This window comes from Momordica charantia (genome assembly GCF_013281855.1).
Source record: "Momordica charantia cultivar OHB3-1 chromosome 2 unlocalized genomic scaffold, Mcharantia_2.0 BLBB01000002.1, whole genome shotgun sequence".
In the NCBI taxonomy this organism is placed as follows: Eukaryota; Viridiplantae; Streptophyta; class Magnoliopsida; order Cucurbitales; family Cucurbitaceae; genus Momordica; species Momordica charantia.
In genome coordinates this window covers 5,359,221-5,379,464 of record NW_028275160.1, presented here as the reverse complement: position 1 = coordinate 5,379,464, position 20,244 = coordinate 5,359,221, and the positions used below count along the sequence as shown (strand labels likewise).

General features: G+C 35.0%; 4 protein-coding genes across 13 annotated transcripts; 1 reads left to right on the top strand and 3 right to left on the bottom strand.

Moving 5' to 3' along the window:
• Nucleotides 1–985: 985 nt before the first annotated feature.
• NDHN (NADH dehydrogenase-like complex N) lies at nt 986–2,360 on the top strand. 2 transcript variants are annotated; one of them, XM_088120664.1, is made up of 5 exons: nt 986–1,581; nt 1,675–1,791; nt 1,879–1,964; nt 2,039–2,110; nt 2,210–2,360. In XM_088120664.1, exons 1-4 carry the CDS (start codon nt 1,177–1,179, stop codon nt 2,085–2,087), a joined length of 657 nt encoding a protein of 218 aa, XP_087976790.1. In that variant the 5' UTR covers nt 986–1,176; the 3' UTR covers nt 2,088–2,110; nt 2,210–2,360. The 2 variants fall into 2 exon arrangements, with proteins under 2 accessions (XP_087976790.1, XP_087976789.1); XM_088120663.1 differs by having other exon boundaries at nt 988–1,581; nt 2,205–2,360.
• A 1,086-nt stretch (nt 2,361–3,446) lies between these two features.
• EMB3143 (YCF54) lies at nt 3,447–5,732 on the bottom strand. Its single transcript, XM_022293884.2, has 3 exons — nt 5,367–5,732; nt 4,842–5,074; nt 3,447–3,801 (listed from the first exon to the last, which is right to left on the bottom strand). The coding sequence occupies exons 1-3, from the start codon at nt 5,634–5,636 to the stop codon at nt 3,606–3,608; spliced, it is 699 nt and encodes a 232-aa protein (XP_022149576.1). The 5' UTR covers nt 5,637–5,732; the 3' UTR covers nt 3,447–3,605.
• A 601-nt stretch (nt 5,733–6,333) lies between these two features.
• Nucleotides 6,334–10,262, bottom strand: LOC111018064 (calcium uniporter protein 2, mitochondrial). Its single transcript, XM_022294008.2, has 2 exons — nt 9,337–10,262; nt 6,334–7,002 (listed from the first exon to the last, which is right to left on the bottom strand). The coding sequence occupies exons 1-2, from the start codon at nt 9,856–9,858 to the stop codon at nt 6,517–6,519; spliced, it is 1,008 nt and encodes a 335-aa protein (XP_022149700.1). The 5' UTR covers nt 9,859–10,262; the 3' UTR covers nt 6,334–6,516.
• Nucleotides 10,263–13,841: 3,579 nt separating this feature from the next.
• On the bottom strand, nt 13,842–19,956 carry LOC111018098 (TRAM, LAG1 and CLN8 (TLC) lipid-sensing domain containing protein). Of its 9 annotated transcripts, XM_088121003.1 has the most exons (10): nt 19,798–19,947; nt 19,553–19,600; nt 19,257–19,385; nt 18,194–18,282; nt 17,950–18,088; nt 16,998–17,072; nt 16,439–16,560; nt 16,198–16,273; nt 15,801–15,860; nt 13,842–14,164 (listed from the first exon to the last, which is right to left on the bottom strand). In XM_088121003.1, exons 3-10 carry the CDS (start codon nt 19,374–19,376, stop codon nt 14,027–14,029), a joined length of 819 nt encoding a protein of 272 aa, XP_087977129.1. In that variant the 5' UTR covers nt 19,377–19,385; nt 19,553–19,600; nt 19,798–19,947; the 3' UTR covers nt 13,842–14,026. The 9 variants fall into 9 exon arrangements, with proteins under 9 accessions (XP_087977129.1, XP_022149739.1, XP_087977130.1 ...); XM_022294047.2 differs by lacking the exon at nt 19,553–19,600 and having other exon boundaries at nt 19,798–19,956; XM_088121004.1 differs by lacking the exon at nt 19,553–19,600 and having other exon boundaries at nt 18,194–18,266; nt 19,798–19,956.
• Nucleotides 19,957–20,244: the final 288 nt, after the last annotated feature.

The window sequence follows — 20,244 nt, the reverse complement described above, 5'->3', positions numbered from 1 at the left end:
GCCGAAGAACTTCAACAAGCTACAAAGCCGAAACACTTCACAAGCTGCAAAGTCGAAAAACTTCACGAGCGCAAAGCCAGAGACTTCAAAGATTATTCAATAAGCTCAAAGCTGAATACTTCACAAAATCTTCATCAAGCTACATGCCAAATAATTCTTCGTCAACAAGCTATCAAAGTCTTCAACAAGCTCAAAGTCGAAGACTTTAAAGATTATTCGACAAACAAGAAACTGAAGATACCAACTATTGATTCAGGAACAAGCTCATAAGCCCTTAAATTAAAGTTTACATTTGAGAAAATTAATCAGAGAATTATACATTAGAAATTGTAATATCAACATACATAAATACAACTCAAGTTGAGCTATTTTTTATTTGAATTTCTCGTCGAACATATACAACTAAGATAAATCCAAAATAGTATTCAAATCTTATTGTATTTTATTCAAATGTATGTTTATATTTGCTAAACTTTAAAATATTTATATATTTTTTCAGTTCAACAATATAAGATGGTTTTAATAATATATATATATGAGATGGTAATTAAAATTTTCAACCAACCATGCTCTAAGTTTGTTTAAAAATATTACATTCCAGTGCTTAATGTTCACATAAAAGTATTATTATAGCCTTTATTGTTTCACTTTTTATATAAATTATTTAATAAAAATATAGTACATATGGTAGAAGATATATTTTCGCGGGAGTCGTACGTAATATATAACATTTAATTATGTTGCAATTATGTTGGCACGTCACTATCGTCGAGGAAAAAAAATAGTTAAATTCATACTAGAATTAAATTTCTCTGTGTAAAAATCAATATAATTTTTAACTGTCAACGATTAAATTATTATGATCTAAAAATAGATTTACATAGCGAAGGGAGTATAATTCAACTGATACCAAACTACATTTGTATATAATTAAAAGTTTTTCTTTTTATTATTTTTTGGGTGCTATCAGCTCTCAAGTTCTGTATTAACAAAGAACAGCGAAAGCAGATGGATGAGTCATGAGTTTTATCTTGTTTTTCATCCACACAAGCTACATTACCATGGCATCTGCATAACTTCAATCTTCTCTTAATTCCCATCCGATTCCTCAGCCATGGCCTCCTTTCTCTCTCCTATCCTCATTCTTCTCTCTACAGCCAAAATCTCTTTCAGAGGATGGCCTCTGTATCCTCCATGTTCAACGGGGCAGCCACAGCGCCGCCGCTCCATCTTCATCAGAGGCGCCAGCATCCACTCAACTCGGCGGCGGCGGCCACGGTCCCGATGAGTGGCCGGAGGGCCGGGTTAGGCACCGGCAAAGCCAGGGCACCGCAGGGGATATGCGAGGCAGTCGGAATCGGGGATTTCATCGGCGGAGATTTGCTGAAATTCGACCTAGGGCAGTGGCTCGCGGACGTGGAGGAGCACAAAGCCCTAGCCATTTACACGCCGCACGAAGGCGGCTACGAAGGCCGGTACCTCACGCGCCTCCGCTACCAGGGCTACTACTTCCTCGACCTCTCCGCCCGCGGCCTCGGCGATCCCGAGACTACTCTCACCAAGATTCACCCCGTTTGCCCCGTCCGTCGAATCCCTACGGCAAATTCGCCTCAATTGATTCTCTGTTTTTTCTAGGGTTTCTTCGATCGCTCTTACTCTGGCTTCGAATTGCAGGCTCATGTCGGGAAGCAGCCGATCGCCAGGTGGTATTTCCCTCCGGAAGTCGATTACAGGCTCGCGGCTCTGCCTCCGGACGCCAAGGGGCTCGTCGTCTGGATAATCGAGGCCAAGGTGATACTCTTCGATCTGCCATTAACGACTCGGAGTCCGCCAATTTGGGGAGAATTAATGGATTACCGAATGACAAATATTCTGCAGGTTCTGTCGAAGGCGGAATTGCAGTTCCTTGCTCTGCTGCCGACTCTCCGGCCAAAAGTCAGAGTCATCGCCGAGTGCGGGAACTGGTAGGTTTCTTCCTCTGCTTTCTCTGCCTTCAAATTCTCGCCGGAGCCGGGAGATTGAATTTTTTTTCTTGCAGGAGGAAGTTCTTGTGGAAGCCGCTGAAGGAGATTGCAGGAGGGTCGTAAAACGCTTCAGAAGAACAGAATGGGTAACGAGAGATTCAATTCCTCCATGAACAAGAATGATGCAGCTTTTTTTTTTTTTTCCTTTCAAGTAATTAACTCAAATTCTTGGTTTGGCAGTTCAGAACTGCAGATTCCCACCACTCCTCGGAAAAGGAAGAAGATGAAGTATTTTTTATTAGGGTAATATTATTTAGTGCGTATTTACGAATAATATTACTGTACTTTGTGCAAATAATTATTACTTCGAAGAATGGATGTTCCAACTTTTTTTTATCATTGGCTTCAAGTCTCCTCTTGATTTGATTATATTGCTAACCAAAAATGAAAAATGAGGTATGAATGATAATATCGAAGTAGTAAAGGAATAATTTTTGTAATTGATTTTTAATGTTCCGTGTCAACTCTTTTTATTAAGAAGTTTTACTTGAACTCATCCTCTCTGTCTCTCTAAGTGCAGCTCGGTCCTTTTAGAACAATAACCCGTGAAAATAAAGATTCGAACTCACCACATTTTGTCCTAAATTAACAAGTTGAGGTGAGTTTAGATTGAAGTCATGTACTATCTTTCAAGTCTATTAATTTATTTTGCAAAATTGAGATTTAACAACTAGATTAAATAAATATGTTATTAACTATTTATACCTTTAAAATATAATTTTTCTAAAATGATTATCAAATGAAATGTTTGCTACTTCTACTTAAAAAAGAATCACATACATCAACTTGTATTACTAATTAATTTTAGATGTAAATTTTTTGCATCTAACTTTATATCTGAAAATAATAAATTTTGTTATTAAAAACAATTTCATGCTATTTTCAAGGTTCATTTTCAAATAATAGACAAAAACGAGACTTATGCTTCAAATACATCGAAATGAAATGAAATAAATCGCATAAGACTCGTGATATCAACTAATCAAAAGATACATGTTTCCAATAAAAAAAGTCATGAATTAAAATCCTCCTAAAAAAAGTCGTGAGTTCAAACCTCCTACTAAAAGAAAAAAAAATTATGACTTCATTCACATGTATCAAAACGTCATTATTTCCACTTAATGTGAAGTTAAACATTTAAAAAACAAAAAAAAAATGCAAAAGACGTGTAATTAATAACATTAACCTTTCTTCAAAAAAGAAAAAAAAACACATTAATCTCACAAAACTAAGTTTCTACAGTATAACAAAAGATAGGATAATTCGAACCTCCTCAAGTAAGTTCATATATTATTGAAAAATTATTTTAAGAAAACACATTATTTTGAAAAAGAACCCTTGATTATCAAAAACGAATCCTGTACATGCGACTCTAAAACGGAGCACAGCCACACAAATGGATTCTTCACAATGTAGGAAGGGTGGCTAAGAAGCAGAGCCTCTGAAATACGTTTTACTCAGATCACCAAGAACTGCCTCCAACTACAATGTTTTTATCAAATCCTCACATCATCAAAATTCATACTTGATAAAGATGGGGAAAAAAGGCCTACTAAAGAAAGAGAGAAACCTACACACAGCTTATACTTTTGCTTCTGCTTTAGTCACTGGCGGCAAGAAAGTCTCCCACCATCCATATTCATACTTGGGATAAGGAGCCACCCATTTTTCAGGCTTCTCGAACTCGATGTTGGTCGGGTTAGAAGCCATTGCTTCTTCAAAGCTGTTGGCTTCGTAACTTTCTGCTAAAACTCTGTCAAGTCTCAGCTTCATGAACCTGCCATATCAACAAGAAAATGGGACCGAAATGAGCCATCAATCAGTGCAAGAATGTGGTAGGAATGCTATTAGGAAGGAATTATGAATATTATTAGGGTATTAAAGGTATTTGGGAAGCGGTTAAGGGGATTTGTTATAAATAGAGTAAGTGGGAAATGATTGAGGCAAGCAATTGTTTAGTGCAGTTTAGTCGGTAAGAATACTCAAGAGTTTGGTCCTAGTACCTCGAATTACTTGAAAGTCATTGTGGTTGTTCTATTTTTTACATTTAAATATATTTCCAGTTGTTTGAGTTCTATCAAATTGTTAAGAATTTGAAGCTTCTGTTATGGTGGCTGTAAACATCTAACTCTACCTATGATACGGCACATTACATAAGCATGTGGCAGTTTACATGAAGTTATCAAAGGCAAGAAGATGAGTTTCCAATTCATTTAACTAGACAACTTCAAAACAAGATGAGTTTGCATCAGTGTAACTGAACACAAATTACAGATGGAGTTAGTGTATTCTGTTAGCATATGCAAATTGCAAAGCACTGGAAAATTGATGCATTGCAGTTGTTGATTATAGTCAAGCCTCTAATAGTCCTGAATATCTGTTAGCTAGCTAGCTGTTTGCTTCCAGACATCTGCAAGCAGGAGTTCATACCCAAACATCTGCAAGCAGGAGTTCTTCTGAAAGACCAAGCATTTGTTCTAGTTTCCCAAATCCATCTTCTTTTTGCAACTAAACATGTCATATTTTTGTCTCATTCTCTTGAATAAAAACTATTAAGTGTATATATAAGCGAAAAGCATGCTAACAGGCCTTTAGGCCTCAGATGATCAACATTTTTATGATAAAATATCCGAGCCAGTGAGCTGAAAGAACTAAACATATAAATGCAAAAATGATGAAAATGGGACTTAAGCATAATTCTTCAAGTTGTTAGATATTAGTGTCATGTCTCTCTTTGTAAGGTTGTAGGTATGAATCCTCATCCTAGTAATATTGTAAAGAAAAATCAATAATGCAAATTGAAAACAGGTAGCTTACGTAATCCAGGTACTATTGGTCGAAACAAGTGCAACGGCAGGTCTCTGCAATCTCTTGGTGATATTGGGAAACTTTTCCAAGAACTTAGGCTCGATGACCAGCCAAAAGTCCTGCTCCTTGTTACGCTCGCCATAGTAGCGAAGCCGCTCGAAGAGGAGCTCTTTGAAATGCTCCTCCTCATCGAGCATGAATTTTGCATTCGCAACTAGAAAATAATACTTGTTTGCCTCTTGCTGCATTGCAAAGATCATAAAACCAGTGAACTTCGCTACCACAATCCCAAATTTCCAGAACGAACTAGTAAGAGAATTAGGATCCAAATCGCGATTAAATATAAACGACTTAATTTCGAAAACACGTACAATTTCACTAGATTCCATGGATGTCAGCAATTCCGAAAAACCTAACCCTCGATATATTGCTTAATTTATACCTAAACTTTAGCAATAAATGTACGTCGTCGGAGTTCTAGAAATCGAGGACAAGCGAAATGCGCAAGAAGCTCAGAAACTAACGAACGATTACCTTGTCCGCCGGATCGGAGGACACGAGTTGATTGGAGTTAACGGCAGCGATTGCTGTGCTGAACGGCGAGGAAGGAGAGGAACCTCGTGAAGGCAAGAAGCAGGAGGTGGAACCGGAAGCATTAGCGAATCCCAACGGCAATGAAAGCGTTCGGCAGTGGGTATGGTGACTAGCTCTGGCGCTCGCAAGGGATTTAACAGCAGCAAACTGCGCCGGCGTAACCATGGCGGCAGAAGATGAGCCCATAACAAGATTCACAGTGCCCAACATTTGGCCAACTGATTCTGATTGCAGAGATTTTGGGCAGAGAAAATGGTTGCCGTTATAATGGCAATGGCTAACTAAATTAATCAGCGAAAATCTACAGACACAGCGACGGAACCTTATCTAGTTATCTATTAGAAGGTGAAGTTACCATCTTGCCCACTCTACTATCCTTTTTCCTATATATAAATAATTATGAAAAGGAAGAGTTTTTATTTTCTTTTTTCTAACTTTTTGAAAAAGAGAAAGTAAGCAACTTTTATTCATGTGCTCCTATTTTTCATTTGATCCCTAAATTTTTAGAACAAATTTATATTAATGGTAAATTTTTAATCATTGCCATAAAAGTACTAATAAAAACATAATACACCACTAAAAATAAATATTACGACAGATAATGTAGCTGGTTGATTAAAGATATATGAAATTAATACTAAAATAGGTTCCTTTTCACATTTTTTTTCATGGTAAGGCGAGAATTGAAATATTTGACATGCTTCAACTGAACAATGTTTAGATTGGTTTAGTCCGACCAACGAACGTAGTAGTGCAGTCCATCCTCTAGAAATGATTGATGTAAATTAGAATTCCCTCTCTTTATTTTTTATTTAATATTATTCTCAAGCAAAAATCCAATCCACAATCAAAATTTTCTTCATGAGTACATGAGTAATGGAGCTTGTGCAGTAGAAGACACTGAAGATTTCAAAATGGCATGGCTATTTGAGTTTCCATTCCATTCCATATTTGATTGAACAAGGCAAATATATTCTTTACTAGTTTATAACTCAATTTCAAAATTGAATGGCAGCCCCCAGAAACAAAAGATTAGGGATGTTAATAGTAGTTAACCCCTTTACCTCTCTAATTAAGGAAGGGTAATTAGTTAATCTCTACTCAGACAATCCTCGAGGTCCAAATCTATGCCCACCCGATTTTTTATATTCGCGGTGGCGTCGAGAGGCGACTTACATTTTTTCTGCAACTCCTTGAATCTGCAAACATCAAAAGAGTGCTTCTTGAACAGCTTCCTTTGCCTCGAGAGGAAGAGCCTCTTCAACAGGTCCTGGTAAGTGGGATCTCTTGAAGTGAACAGGAAATAGGCATAGCCTATGACTAATCCAGTTGTTGTGGTGAAAAATGCAATTGGTTCCATTACATCCCAAGAAAATTCCCAGAATGTCAGCCTGAAGAACAGTCCAACTTGAAGGATGGCAAACCCTAGCCCAGTCCACAGGATTCGTCGCACCTGCTTATGCGCCAATACATCGATTTCTTCTTTCTTTTCCTGCAGCTGATTTAGCTCGCACCTTGTTGGGTCGTCATCGGGCATCAAAGCAATGGGAATTGCCCGTCTGACGAGATCGACCACCTGCAAAAGAATGAAATCGAGATTAAGTTTATATAGTCAAAAGCCATCAGTGCCACGAAGAAGCATGACAACAAGAAGAGAACATATATGCTGCTTCAACCTGTGTACAAAATGCTAAGCTAATGTTTACATATGATTGAAAGCAGATAAAAAACTTCTGTTTTCGATTATGTTGGTGAGCATATAATCTGGGAAAAGAATCGGGATCTCGTCTTTGCAGTAGAGCCAACAGGGCATATGCTGACAAATGCTAAACCAGCATCAGGGATATGACCTACTGAGCAACGAGACTGAAGCTTCTAGCATGCACTAAGAATGTGAATATAATGACAACTCAGAAAGATCAAATGTTTGATTCTCACTGAACTACCTGTGGATATATTCAGTCCCCAACAAGTTATTTATTCCGTAGAAATAATTGTTATACGAATTATCAGCATGGTCAAATCACAAGTATACCAAATAGACGGTATGTTCTAAATCATAATAAGATGTTTAAATGACTTTCATCTTCCTCTTGTTCTCTCCTCTCTTCTTCTAAACCCAAATATAACTGCACCAACTAATATAGATACGTTCGCCTATCCGCTTTATGTCACTCTAAAGATCATACATACAAGGACCGAGCAGTAAGTTCCCCACGGCTGACAAATAGTTCTTGAGCTATGGATAGATGACAACAGAGATCCTCAGCTGCTACTCAGAACTTCAGTGTGTTGAGAGAGATTGTGAAGCCTTATCGGAAAAATATGATTTGGTAAAACTTTGTTCTTTCGTGAAACGTGCTTCTGTGGGAACTTGAAATCCCAGAAACAAGGCTCATACAGAGAATTAATCTAGTAGACACACATACAGCTTGGACATAGGTGTGAAATAAGACGATCTAGAATCTCAGAACAAGAAAAAGAATACTGGCTCTTCAGAGCTGCCAATCAAATTTCTTAGCATTCAAAACCCACAAAACTGGAAGACAACTTTGCTCACGTTATAAATTAAAAACAAATTAACGAAGAGATACACTCAGTTTTCAATCCATGTCAGCTCCGCCTCCGCCCATGTCTTATTCAACTCAATCTGTTATACTTTGTAAAGGGGCCAAGGAAGATGTTGGACGTGTATGTTTTCACCGTACCTTTTGCAAGAAATTTGGATATCCCTGATGTTGCAGTTTCATATTTACTGAACCTTTTACAGAGACACAAAAAACGACATTACTCAAGTTTTATGTCGGCATAGGTCCTGAGGGAGAGCAAGAAATAATGTGGAGAAATGAGGTGCCCGTCTTGAAGAATATGACTGGAAAGCAATCACAAAATTTTTAATAGAAAGGACCATCAATGGGATGCAACTTTTGACTTTGTTATACTTTGTTCCTCTTGGTCTTCTTTTTCCACCTCTACTCGTAATTCTATTCCCACTGTTCTAACACAAATATAGGGGCTATTTGTAAGTTTCCTCCAAGGGTATATGGAACTTTTAACTAATTCAATGGAAAGTTTGGCTCCTCAGATAATAATAAATAAGTAAATAAAATCCCAGCCCGAGCTATTGACTCTTGGAAGTTGAAGTATGAGGACAAAGTTATGACAACAAAGATATCAAAAGAAAGCATAAACTACATCACTAAAATTCATCTCAAAGATAATAAGCATCCTTTTTAGGAACAAAGATAACAAAATAATACCTCAAACCACTGTTTGCTGTAAAAGTAGAAATTGAACATAGAAATCCTAGGCGGTAATGGTTTTCTTTTCTACCTATTCAAATTTTCCGTGCAGGTTGGCCTTGCTTTCTTTCTTTCTTTCTTTTCTTGGGTGGCTAATTATGAAAAGTACCCCATAGCTGGTCTCCTTCTTGTAGTCGGGTTTCTTATGCGTTCCACCTTTTGGTCGACCTTGCTTTTGGTATTGTACTTTCATTCATCTAAATGAAAAGCTTGGGTTTCCACTAAGGAGAAAAAAAAACGTTCAAATCTTCTAAACACCCGGGTCGGCGGGTCCTCTTGACCTAGTAGACCCCAAAATTTTGTTGCCCGAATGACATGTTCCATTTCCTAAAACTTTTTTAGAGGAAGAAACAAAGACAAAAACAATCCAAAAAACAACAAGAACATCCAACTTACCCCTTCGATTTGTCTTAAATTCAGAAGAAGAAGAAGAAGAAATCATATTCTAACCCTTTTTGTGAAAATTTCTGGCTACCTCCCGTATTTCAAACACTAAATAAACTGAAAAATTGAATGAGAATGATTTATGAAATGACGCAGCAGTCACATCATGATGAAATACATTGATTAGAAAAAAGTTCGTCCCCTCCCCCACCCGTTTTACCGACCTTATCAGGATGGAGATAGACCTTATCTCGGAAAAGAAGAATCACACCAGCCTCATCGAGCACTCGAGCAAACGCCGCAGCTTCTTCATGAGACCTAGCAACGCCCATGCTTTCGCAAGCTTCCAAAAGCTCCGAATATCCAATGGCCTCCTTCCCATCGGTCCCTAGCTTCATCTTCAGCGCCTCAACATTGACCAATCTCATCAGCCTTTTGGCCTCCGTAAACGAAATCGTCTCTCTGTCATTTCCCGCACCAGATTCCTTACTCGCAGGGCCGCCACCGTCACTCTTATCTCCATCGCCACCAGCTCCTCCAGCAGAGTTTGAAGAATCCACAGACGACGAATACAGAGCCACTCTGTTCAACAACCAGGTCGACGACCGTACCGCCGTCGACGGAATCAAAGAAACTCCCCCGAGCCCTAAAGTTCCAGTAGTCGGAACCAAAGGAGGTGTGCGAACACGATTCGCCAACAACCTTCGATTCAACAAACTAGCAGAATAACACCATTTCCTCCACATCGTCCCGTGCCCAGAGCTTAAAAAAAACTGCTTATACCTTCAATCGTCGAAACCGAAACCAAACATTCTTCGATCCATCGTGATGTCGGAATCCTCCATACATCCACTGAGAGAAAGCAAGATCTGAATGAATTACAGATTGAAAAAGATGAACAACAATGGCAAAATGGTGGGGGCGGAGGGAAAATCGAAGTGGGATTGATTGAATATTTATATATTTTACTGATTCCGATTCGTGCTTGGTTTCACCGAATGGATGGGCGCGGAGAGAGCGAGTAAATGGCGTGGAAGGGAAGGGCTTGGCCAGTCAAAACCCTACGCGGCTCTTTCGTTTTGTTTGTTTTCGGACCTCGCGGTCTGTTTTAGACCGCGTAAAACGCTGCCGCTCGTTACTCTATTCACTATTGGAGAATTTCTTTTCTCTTTTTGTTTTTTTCGTGCCACTCCCCAAAAAGCTAAAAAATAAAAATAAAAATTATTTAGTTAGAATTGTATTCTATTGTCTTTGTTAGACTTATATTAAAAGTGGGTTTTTAAAACTTTGTATTATTATACTTCATTTTAATTTACATTGTTCATTTGATAAATAATAGGTAATAAACAACCATGGTTAGGTCAAAATAAACTGAAAAGTTCAAATACCAAATCATATTTAAACTATATATCTACTTTCAATTTAAAATTTCATATTAGCCAAATTTTAATAGATTCATATCATGAATTCAATGTGATTTGTATAGAAGCACAGTAATAAGATATTGACAAATTTAGGTCCATCTCTAGTCAAAACTAGTGGTACTTTTAGCCTTCACCAATAGAATATTGGTAAATTCAATTACCAAAATAAAACTATTAACAATATAAAGATAAAATTGATTTTTCTCAAAAAAAAAAAAAGAAGATAAAATTGATTTAAACGAGAAAGGTATGTATATAAATACATGATCTAATTCTAACCTGTTTATGTCAACGTAGACATAGATCAACTTATTAAGACGTATATCTTCGAAGAGAAAGCTGGATACTAGAATTTCCGTCCCGAAGTAGAAAAAACAAACTTTAACATGTGACAATCACACAAAAACATAAATATATTACGCAGGTGAAAATAAACTATTTTATATCAACATGGTCATAGCTCGTAAATTAAGTCATACACTTATCTTTTTTAAGTTGAAGGTTCGAAATTCAAATTCACACCTCACATTTGATATACTAAAAAAATATATTTTACAATCTCATTCGTTTTCTTTATAAAAGATAGTAATCTCATAGGACATAGAGTATTAAATTTTCATCGACATGTCGACATTTTCATTAACATTTTTATATGTTTATAGTTTTGTGACAGACATAAGGGATTAATTGATATTTCTATAGTATTTAAAAAAACGACCAATAAATTTAAAAATATCAATAAATATTAACAATATGGACATAAAGTATCACCAATTTTTTATTTATTTAAAAATAATAAAATGCATATTTGTTATGAAAATTTTATCGTTATAGTAAAATGTAGTTTTAAAACAATTTTCTAAAGATCGGAGACCAAACGGTAAGTTTTTTAAATTTAAGGACTAAATAAAAACTTATCTTCAAATTCAGAGATCACGTATTTTATAAATATGACCACTAAGAGTTACACCACAATGGTGGTGACCACGCACCACAATCAAAATCCATAAAGGAAAACAACTATTCCAAAGACTAGAGAAACGATCAGGAATGACACATTTTGCTAAGGACGGGAGAATCATCGATTAATGAAAGGATCTTCTCAATACCATTAAGATGCCAAAACGAATATAGTTCAACAGTAATTCGAATATATCTCCAATTAAGAAAGAGGTTGTAAGTTCGATCTCACACCTCACGTATTGCAAAATTTCCAATGTGCGTTACTTTATTTATTTATTATTATTATTATTTTTTTTTGAAAGTCGCATTCGTATTAATTATTATAAAGGAGAAGAATAGCAATCATGTTAAATACGCCTTGCACATTCCGTTACCGACGCCAAGACGCTTGTTCACGCACCAGCAATTACTGATAAACGTGGCAGGATTTGCAATGTACAAAGCCAATAGATTGCCGACACGTGGATGTCGGCAAAATAAAGTCAGAATATAAAATTTATTCCCAATTGGATAACACTAGTGGATGGACCTCACGTTATTTTATTTTCTTTATTTTTATATGTTTTAGAAAAGAAAAAAGTAATACAAAAAATATGGAGATAAGATTAATAATTAAGTTGAGAAAGTGGTATAGAAAATAATTGTTTTAAATGAACTTATCCTATTACATGATTTCGTATTTTTCTTGAAAATAATAAGACAGCAGATGGAAGGAATCTACGTGTGGAAGGAAATTATTGAAATGGGCGGCAACAATGAAATTATCCTTCTTTTTTTCTTTTTTTCTCTTTTAAACTAAAATATACATATATATTTCATATTTGCATGGATTAATTTATTACAAATAAATCATTTTTAAACTATAATAATGATTAACTAACTCCACATTAATTTTCCAAACAATACAAAATTTGGGGACAAATTAAAAAATAAATCGACACAAACTAATTAGGTCGATTAAAAAAAGTAACCAAATATTTAACATTTAATTTTAATTTTAAAATGATTAAATAAATAAAATACTATGTGATGTCTAAGTTATTAGAAATATATCACTTTAGTTCATCAAATTCAATAGTAGAGTTAAAAAGATTCATATACCAACAAGGCTAAACCAATCCCTAGTTGGTCGATCCATATGAATCTATTGAAAATTGATTCATCGACCAAAACCTATATATAAGTTTTAAAAAAGGCATAGGCCATACACAATTACACATGATGCATTTTCGATTTGAGGTTTTTTTTTTTTTTTTTTTTTTTTTTTAAATATCTACTACTCCTATTTCATCTCCCTCTTCCAATTCCCGTTTCAAGATTTTCTTCCTCTATCGGAACTTTGACTTTCTCTATCGATTTTCTATTGATTTTAAATCGAGCCGACGAAAAATTCAGAAAAAAAGAAGTCACAAAATAGGTTAGTTGCTAAACACCTCTAACTAACATGACCAGTTAATCTATAAATAAATATATGAAAAAAAAACATGGCCGGTAATCCTCAAAAAGAAAACTAATTCAGCTTGAAAAAATACTACTTTTCCCTAACATTAGATGTTTTGCAACCCTACCATCCCTACCCCTAAAATGTCATTGTCAAGAAAGAAGAAAAAGAAATCCATGATAAGGATGGTAAAAAGAAAATCTTCTCAAGTGGCCACATAATGGGGTAAGTGAATACTAAAAGCAAATATTAGAAGGAAAAAAAAATCCAAGTTTTGAACATAATGTACAGTAATTTGCTTTGTTTTTTTTTTTTTTACATCCATGAGTGTTCGGATAAACTTAATACTCGCAGAACAACTGTCTGACCTTACAACATTTGATACCGAGAAAATAAAGGAATTACAAATTCATAAGGTAGGTAGTCATCATAAAATTTAAATACAATAATTTGTTTTGTTATTTATTTATTTTTAAATTATTAATTCTTATGTAGATAAAAGATTAGATAAATATAAAATAGATGATTATTTATTGTTTTTTTAAGTATAACACATGTGAAATTGAAATTTCGAACTCGCTTGCCAAAGGAATGAATGGATGTCTCTTATTAACTCTTACTGTCAACTTCCAAGATAATAATTTCATACATAAATTTTATTTTAATTTGCAAATTTACACAACTATTTCATTCTAATTTTCATACTAAAAACTTCTCTCATTCCAACAACACTTCAAAAAACATATTCATATTATATTTAACATAAATATTAATCTACCCACCTGAACATAGTTCAACTGATCTGAGGTACCTATCTCCGACTAAAGGTCGTGAGTTATAATCTCTACTCTCATTTATCGTACCAAAAAAATATAAATCGTAATTCCAATTTCAAATCTAATGATCAAAATAAAGTCTTCCCAAGCTCTATGAATTATGAATTTATTGTGTATAACAAAACAATTTGAGGGGTTTTTTTTTGGCTGGTGATTTCAGTTTTCAAGTGCACAAGCACACACTTCTTACTTCCAAATAAACTACAATTTTTTACAAGTTGGCAACTAAAAAGCAGGTAAAATGGACCTGTCATTTGCCGTGCCTTGCCTTTCTGATAGTTTTAATCATTCCTCTGGCGATCTTCCAAAACCAGAACAGATTCATCATAGAAAGAACAGGAGGCACCGCCAGCAAGCTATAGAAGCCCAAAGGAAACACAGTCTTCACCTAAAACACATGAAACAGAAAATTCAGCAGCCACCGCCTAATTCTGGCAGTATTCAATTTCTTTGGGAGTGCTTAAAGGCTTTACCAATATTTCCAATCTACCCACTTCAACAAAATAGTCGGCCATTAACGAATTGTAATAAGTGGGCCAAATTACCCCAAACAAAAAAAAAAAACAACAACAAAGGAAAAAAAGTAAATACTCCTAAATTTTGCCTTCCTCTAAAAAATACTCTTATCCTTTCGAAGTTCTACTACCTTTACCTTTTATAAACCTTTCAAAGTTACATTTGAGCAAACATTTGTTAATATTTTGGACAAAAAAAAGTTGACGTGACAGAATCTAGAACAACGTAACAATTAACATAGAAGTTTGCCTAGAACAATTAGGTGGATGACGTCGTTTTGAAATTTAGGGGTTAGGGCATTTAACGTGACTGAATGGCAAATCTTTTCCTCCCTCTTCTCTTCGTCAAAAATAACGTGGTTGAATGACTTCGTCCATCTTATAGTTCTAGGCAAGCTTCCAAGTTAATTGTCACATCGTTTCAGATTCTTGTCATGTTAACTTTTTGTTCAAAATATTAATGGATGTTTGGTCAAAGGATATTTTTTTAAATGTTGATGAAAGGTTAGGGAAGTGTTGAAATTTTTGAAAGGATGGAGGTATTATTTAAACAAATGGAAAAACTCACGGGTATTTTTTGTAATTTAGCCTAAAAAGTTTTACCAATATCTCCTACCTACCCACTTCAGAGAAACATGGCAAATATTTCTTCAGGAATCCTACTCGAGCCACCGAGAAAACAAACTACCTTGAAACATGAAATTTGGAGTATTTATTCATTCACTGTGATTAAGAGGAACCATTTGAAGGTAGTTTGTTTTCCTTTTTCTTGAAAAGATGCTTTTAGTCGTAGGGTGTTAGGACTATTAGTAGGAAATATTAGAGACAGTATTAGGAATAGGATACTAGAAAGCATATTTATCATTGGTAGGAGTTGGCTGGCAAAAGGTGGTTATAAATAGGAGTACTAGGAAAGTTTGGGGGTAGGCAAGATTTAAAAGGTATTTATTATGGAAGAGTTTTTCTTTTTATCTTTTCTTGTTGGGTTCAAGTAGGGATTCAAACCTCCGACCTTTTAGTCGATGATACATACTAACCTCTTTTGTTGGCTTATTATGAAAGAGTTTCAGCCTCTTAAATGTTCGAGAATTGTAAGTTTCCCTTCCATATCATAATAGAATTTAGTGTTGTTTTCTTCTATTTTCGAGATCCGGGTCCTATTGGATTATAGACAGAAGTGTTCAAACAGTCGGCATCAAACTGCTACAGATATTACATTTTTCTTTTCGATAACGAACAGCCTAACTAGTATTTCGTCGAAAGAATGAAATCCTTGGGTGTCAGTTTATACATACATCTCTAGCTTCTCTTGAATAAATCAAGCTTGTAAATCTATAATTTCTAGCATCCTACTTTTAGGAAGCTGTAATTGGATAATGTTACCATATAGGAATTTATTCATCCTTTTGTGGTTTAATTCTATTCTCTTCACAGTTGACAGAGAAAATAATTTTCCATAAGCAAAATATTCAAAGGCTCAGTTAGCAACGAGAGATGATAATCACTTACCTCATCAAAATTTCTATACATGTGACTAAAAAAATATATAAACAAGAGAATCCTGGCAACCTGAAGAAACAAAACCCATGTCAGTCTTGAATAAAAAAATGGAAATGAAATAGATGGAACTCGTATTAATTACGTCTAAATTCCATGGAAATGATAACATCGCATCAGAAACATTAGAAAAATAAAATTGCCCCCTACCTTTTCAAAATTTATAGCTTTTCCATGAGGAAAATAATCCTCCACCAAGAAATCAAGGGGTACAAAATCAAAGAACTTTGTTGCCATTGGACACTTGGACTTAGTTCAATTAAATGAATGCACATAAATACTATTTCTGTTGATTAGGGATTACTGTCAAACACTATAAAAAAACAAGATTTCAAGTTATGGACATTACCAACCACCCGAAAAACAATGCAATGCCGTTGACGACGTAGAAGTTTGAGTTCTTGTTGCCAGCATTGTCCAGGTACCTGATGGAGTAAATAAAAGCAACGAGCCAATGTTCAAAACTAAATACCTTTTTTTTCTGAATGAGAAAAACAGAGTAACGAATTCTTTATTTTCTAATTAGAAACACAGTATAAAGTTCACAATTAAACATTTGAAAGCGTAAAGTTTTTTAACGATAACTGTACCATCTAAGATTTACAAATGGAGTCGTGCTCTCTGTAAAAAGAACCATTAGTATGTAAATCTGTCCTTGACCACTTAGGAGGGACTGAACGATTGAGAACAGTGATAGCGCATGATGTAGGACCTAATTGAAGCAATTAAAATCAAGAAAATCAGTTAACAGCTTTCACTCAGTTTTGAATCACACAAGTCTACTTATATGTCTACAATATAAGCACAAAAATAGTCTCTAGTTTATGTCCTTGCATTTCATCAACGTCGTTTTTTAATTATTAAAATGAAAACTAAAACTGAAATTGAGAAAACAAGTTTGGGTTTCTCTTACGAAATTCTTGTTATTACAGTTCTCAACTGAAATTAGTTACCTTTCTATTAAGTAAAGAAGAAGAAAAACAAAAGCAGTTATTTAGCAACATTTTGTTTTACCATTCTAGAAAACTATATTAAAAAGTGAAACATAAAGCAGAACTAAACATGATATCAAATGGAATCTAATATATTCCAGTAATCGAAAAAAAAACAAAATAAACGAAAAGAAAAGAACCTTTTCTTCATACTTACATACTCCAGACCACCTAAAGCCGGGAAATACCAAAGAACCATTGCTAAATCTGATAGAAAATAGCCAATGGAGAACTGTAAAAAGACCAGCAGGAAAATGAAAAATGAAATTAATAACTCAAAACGATAAAAATCACAGGCAACGAAAAAACTAACTGCTCTTTTTGTATGGAGAATAGTGTAAAACATTAAATACGTAAAAAAAAATTACATTTCACATAACTAACTTGCAGTCACTACGCACCTAGTGGAAGAGAAATGATGATAATGGAAAAAGATATAAGAACACATTAAAGGAAAAAAAAAATTAAGATTGAACACAGAACCAGAAATTAAGAAAAATCGGTAGATTACTAGATAGAGACCAAAATGACATTTATGTTTATTACTACCATATCACTTGGTTGACTGCAAGAGCATTAGAAATTTCGTGTCTACAAGAAAAAAATATATATATTTACTGAATGTTAAATTTCAAATTATACTATATCAATATGGAATATAATTAAAATGCAACGGTGCTGATATTTTAGTTCTACCATATGAAAAATAATTAAATGCATCAGCACTTGTATTTGAACCTAATCAAGGTTGACCAATTGCAACTCCCTTATGTACACGTCTGAGCAAAAAATCTTACACTTACTCATCAATGAAAGAACAGAACGACAATAAGAATTAATACAAGTAGCTATTCTGAACAATACTCATAGTGTCAAACCATGAACCTTTATATCAAATAATGACTTGATGATGAAAGTGGTAGTTTAGTTTAGCTTATGATATTCTCATCATCTTTTTAGTGGCCAGGAGCAAACTGGAACAACCAACTTCTAAATAGGTTACAAGAAAAATTGTAATGCTAACAGGAAAGAAAAAGAAAAAAAAAGTTGAGAAAAAATTAGAACCAAATATCACACAAGAAGAACCCTTGACGATATTTTCAGCTTACCCCCAATGTCATATCAGATAAAGAGGACGTTCTTCTTATAAGAAGCTCATCACTGGAACCTGGATGAAAAGTACTTGATAATAGTAAAAGGTAAAGAGAAGAAGATGCTGCAACAAGGGCGTGGAATGTTGAAAACCCCCTACAAAAGAATAATAATTCATATTTTTACATTCACGTAGCAAGTGTATTACTGAAAAATAAGCTAATTATTAAACAACATTAAGAAACAAAATCATCAGTTTACCTATTGTTCCATTCAACCTTTCCAAAATCGCTTAACCGGCCATATGCTTTGAAGCTTTGGAAGCTAATAATGCCTGTTAATGTGTAAACCTTCAAGAAAGAAACCAATTTATACTTCACAAAAGAAAGCGTGAATTATCCAGTAACAGAGAAGTTCCTTAACATCCATTCTTCTTTTCACTCGTGTGCCAGCACGCAACAACACAAATACTGCTACTAAGGGTCCATCTTGTAATGCTTTGATTTCATTTCCTAGTTCTAGTTTCTCACTTGGTAACCGTTTCTCGTTTGTTTATTTCCCTCTGTTTTTTACTTTGAACAAAATAAGAAATAAAAAAAATGTGTTTGACAACCATTATTGTTTCTGCTTTTCTGGTTCTTGATCTTTTAAGAAAATTGAAGTTTCACTTGACAATTCTTTAAATAAAGAGAAGATTCAAAATTATATGTTATTTTTATCTTTTTAATATTGTATATGCAATTTATGAACATAAGTAATAAAACGTATTTCGAAAAATTTGACACCAGTATAGGAGAAGCGAATGGTCGAGAACATCCCTAGAACTTCAAGTTCACACACATCAAAAGAAGGTGGATGCACTGTAACTGAATCAGAGGGGAAATATGTTTCTTCCTTAATTAAAAATTCAAAATAAACCAACAGACTTGCATATGAGAGTAGCATGTCTTAAATTTTATATATGCCCTAAAAATACTCCCATCAATAAACTATATTAATATATACGCGCGTAGAGACAGGACAACAAATCAATGGAGATTGGTGATTGAATCAACTGACAGCTTCTAAAAGAACCAGGAGAAACTAGGTCAACAAAGAACGTACGTAACAGAGGCAAGAACACTGTTCTCAAGTCTAACAAGACGCAGAGAGATCTTACTAGATGTGAAGGTTACTAACCAATATACATCAATGGAGAGCGAGAGAGAGACAGGAGGAAATCACGGCTTGCAGAAAATAGTCAAGAGAAAAAACTTTTCGCTCGATCCACTTCAATCAAACATCAACAATACGATACGTTACTAGTTCAAATAAGCACACTTACAATCTTGCAGAAAACAATGCCAGAAAAGATAGACGCCAGCCATTGAAGTTCCTTGTTCGGACCGGGAGTGTCACTGACCGAGATACTCATGTACGCAAGAGACAGAGGCAAGTGCACCATTGCTGCAAACTGAACAAAAGATAACCAAATCAATATCGAACAGCTAACTCACCGTCACCGGAGTAAACGCAAACCAGTATAAAGCCCTAAATTCACGTGACGAATGAGTTAATGCCGTCAATGTAGTTTCGAAATCATCTTTTTCCGGCGGATGCTGTACATAGACATACACGTACTTATCCGAAAATGACAGGACAGGCTCAGAAAGCAACCCGCATTGCCGGCTATGGAAATCAAAGTACATTTCTTAATTACGGTTGATTGAAATCACGGGAAAAAAAGTAGCAACGGCGGGCGGAAGTAGCAGAACAAAAAACCGCCGGCGAGGTGAAAATACGGCACGGCGGCCGGCGGGAGATCGAATAAAAGAGGGCGTAAATTAAGATACATATATTGTAGAGCACAGAGAATTTTGACGTACTGCGGAGCAAGTGGATGGCAGACGAGGAGATCAGATACTTGACTTGACCAGTCGATCGGCTCTTTCTCCACCGTGTGGGAAACTGGAAATTGGAATAATCTCTTTCTGTACAGATGCCGACAAGAAATGGAAAATACACGTCAGCATTTCGTTCCGAGAGCGCTGCGAGCGTTCTTATTGTGCGAGTTTGGGCCTCGTAATGCGTAGTGGGCCTGTTCGGGAACTCAGATTTGCTTTTTCAGATAAATTGTGACTTAAATAAAATATTACAAAAAAAAAGTAGGTAAAAATATTTTATATTAAAGTATAAATCTTATTTTAATTAGTAAATTTTCAAATGTTCATAAAGAAAACAATAAAACTTAAAACAAACAAAAAAAGACAAGAATAACTTCTTCTACTTCGACGGAATGAATCAACCTTAAATCCATGTTGAACACCTCATTC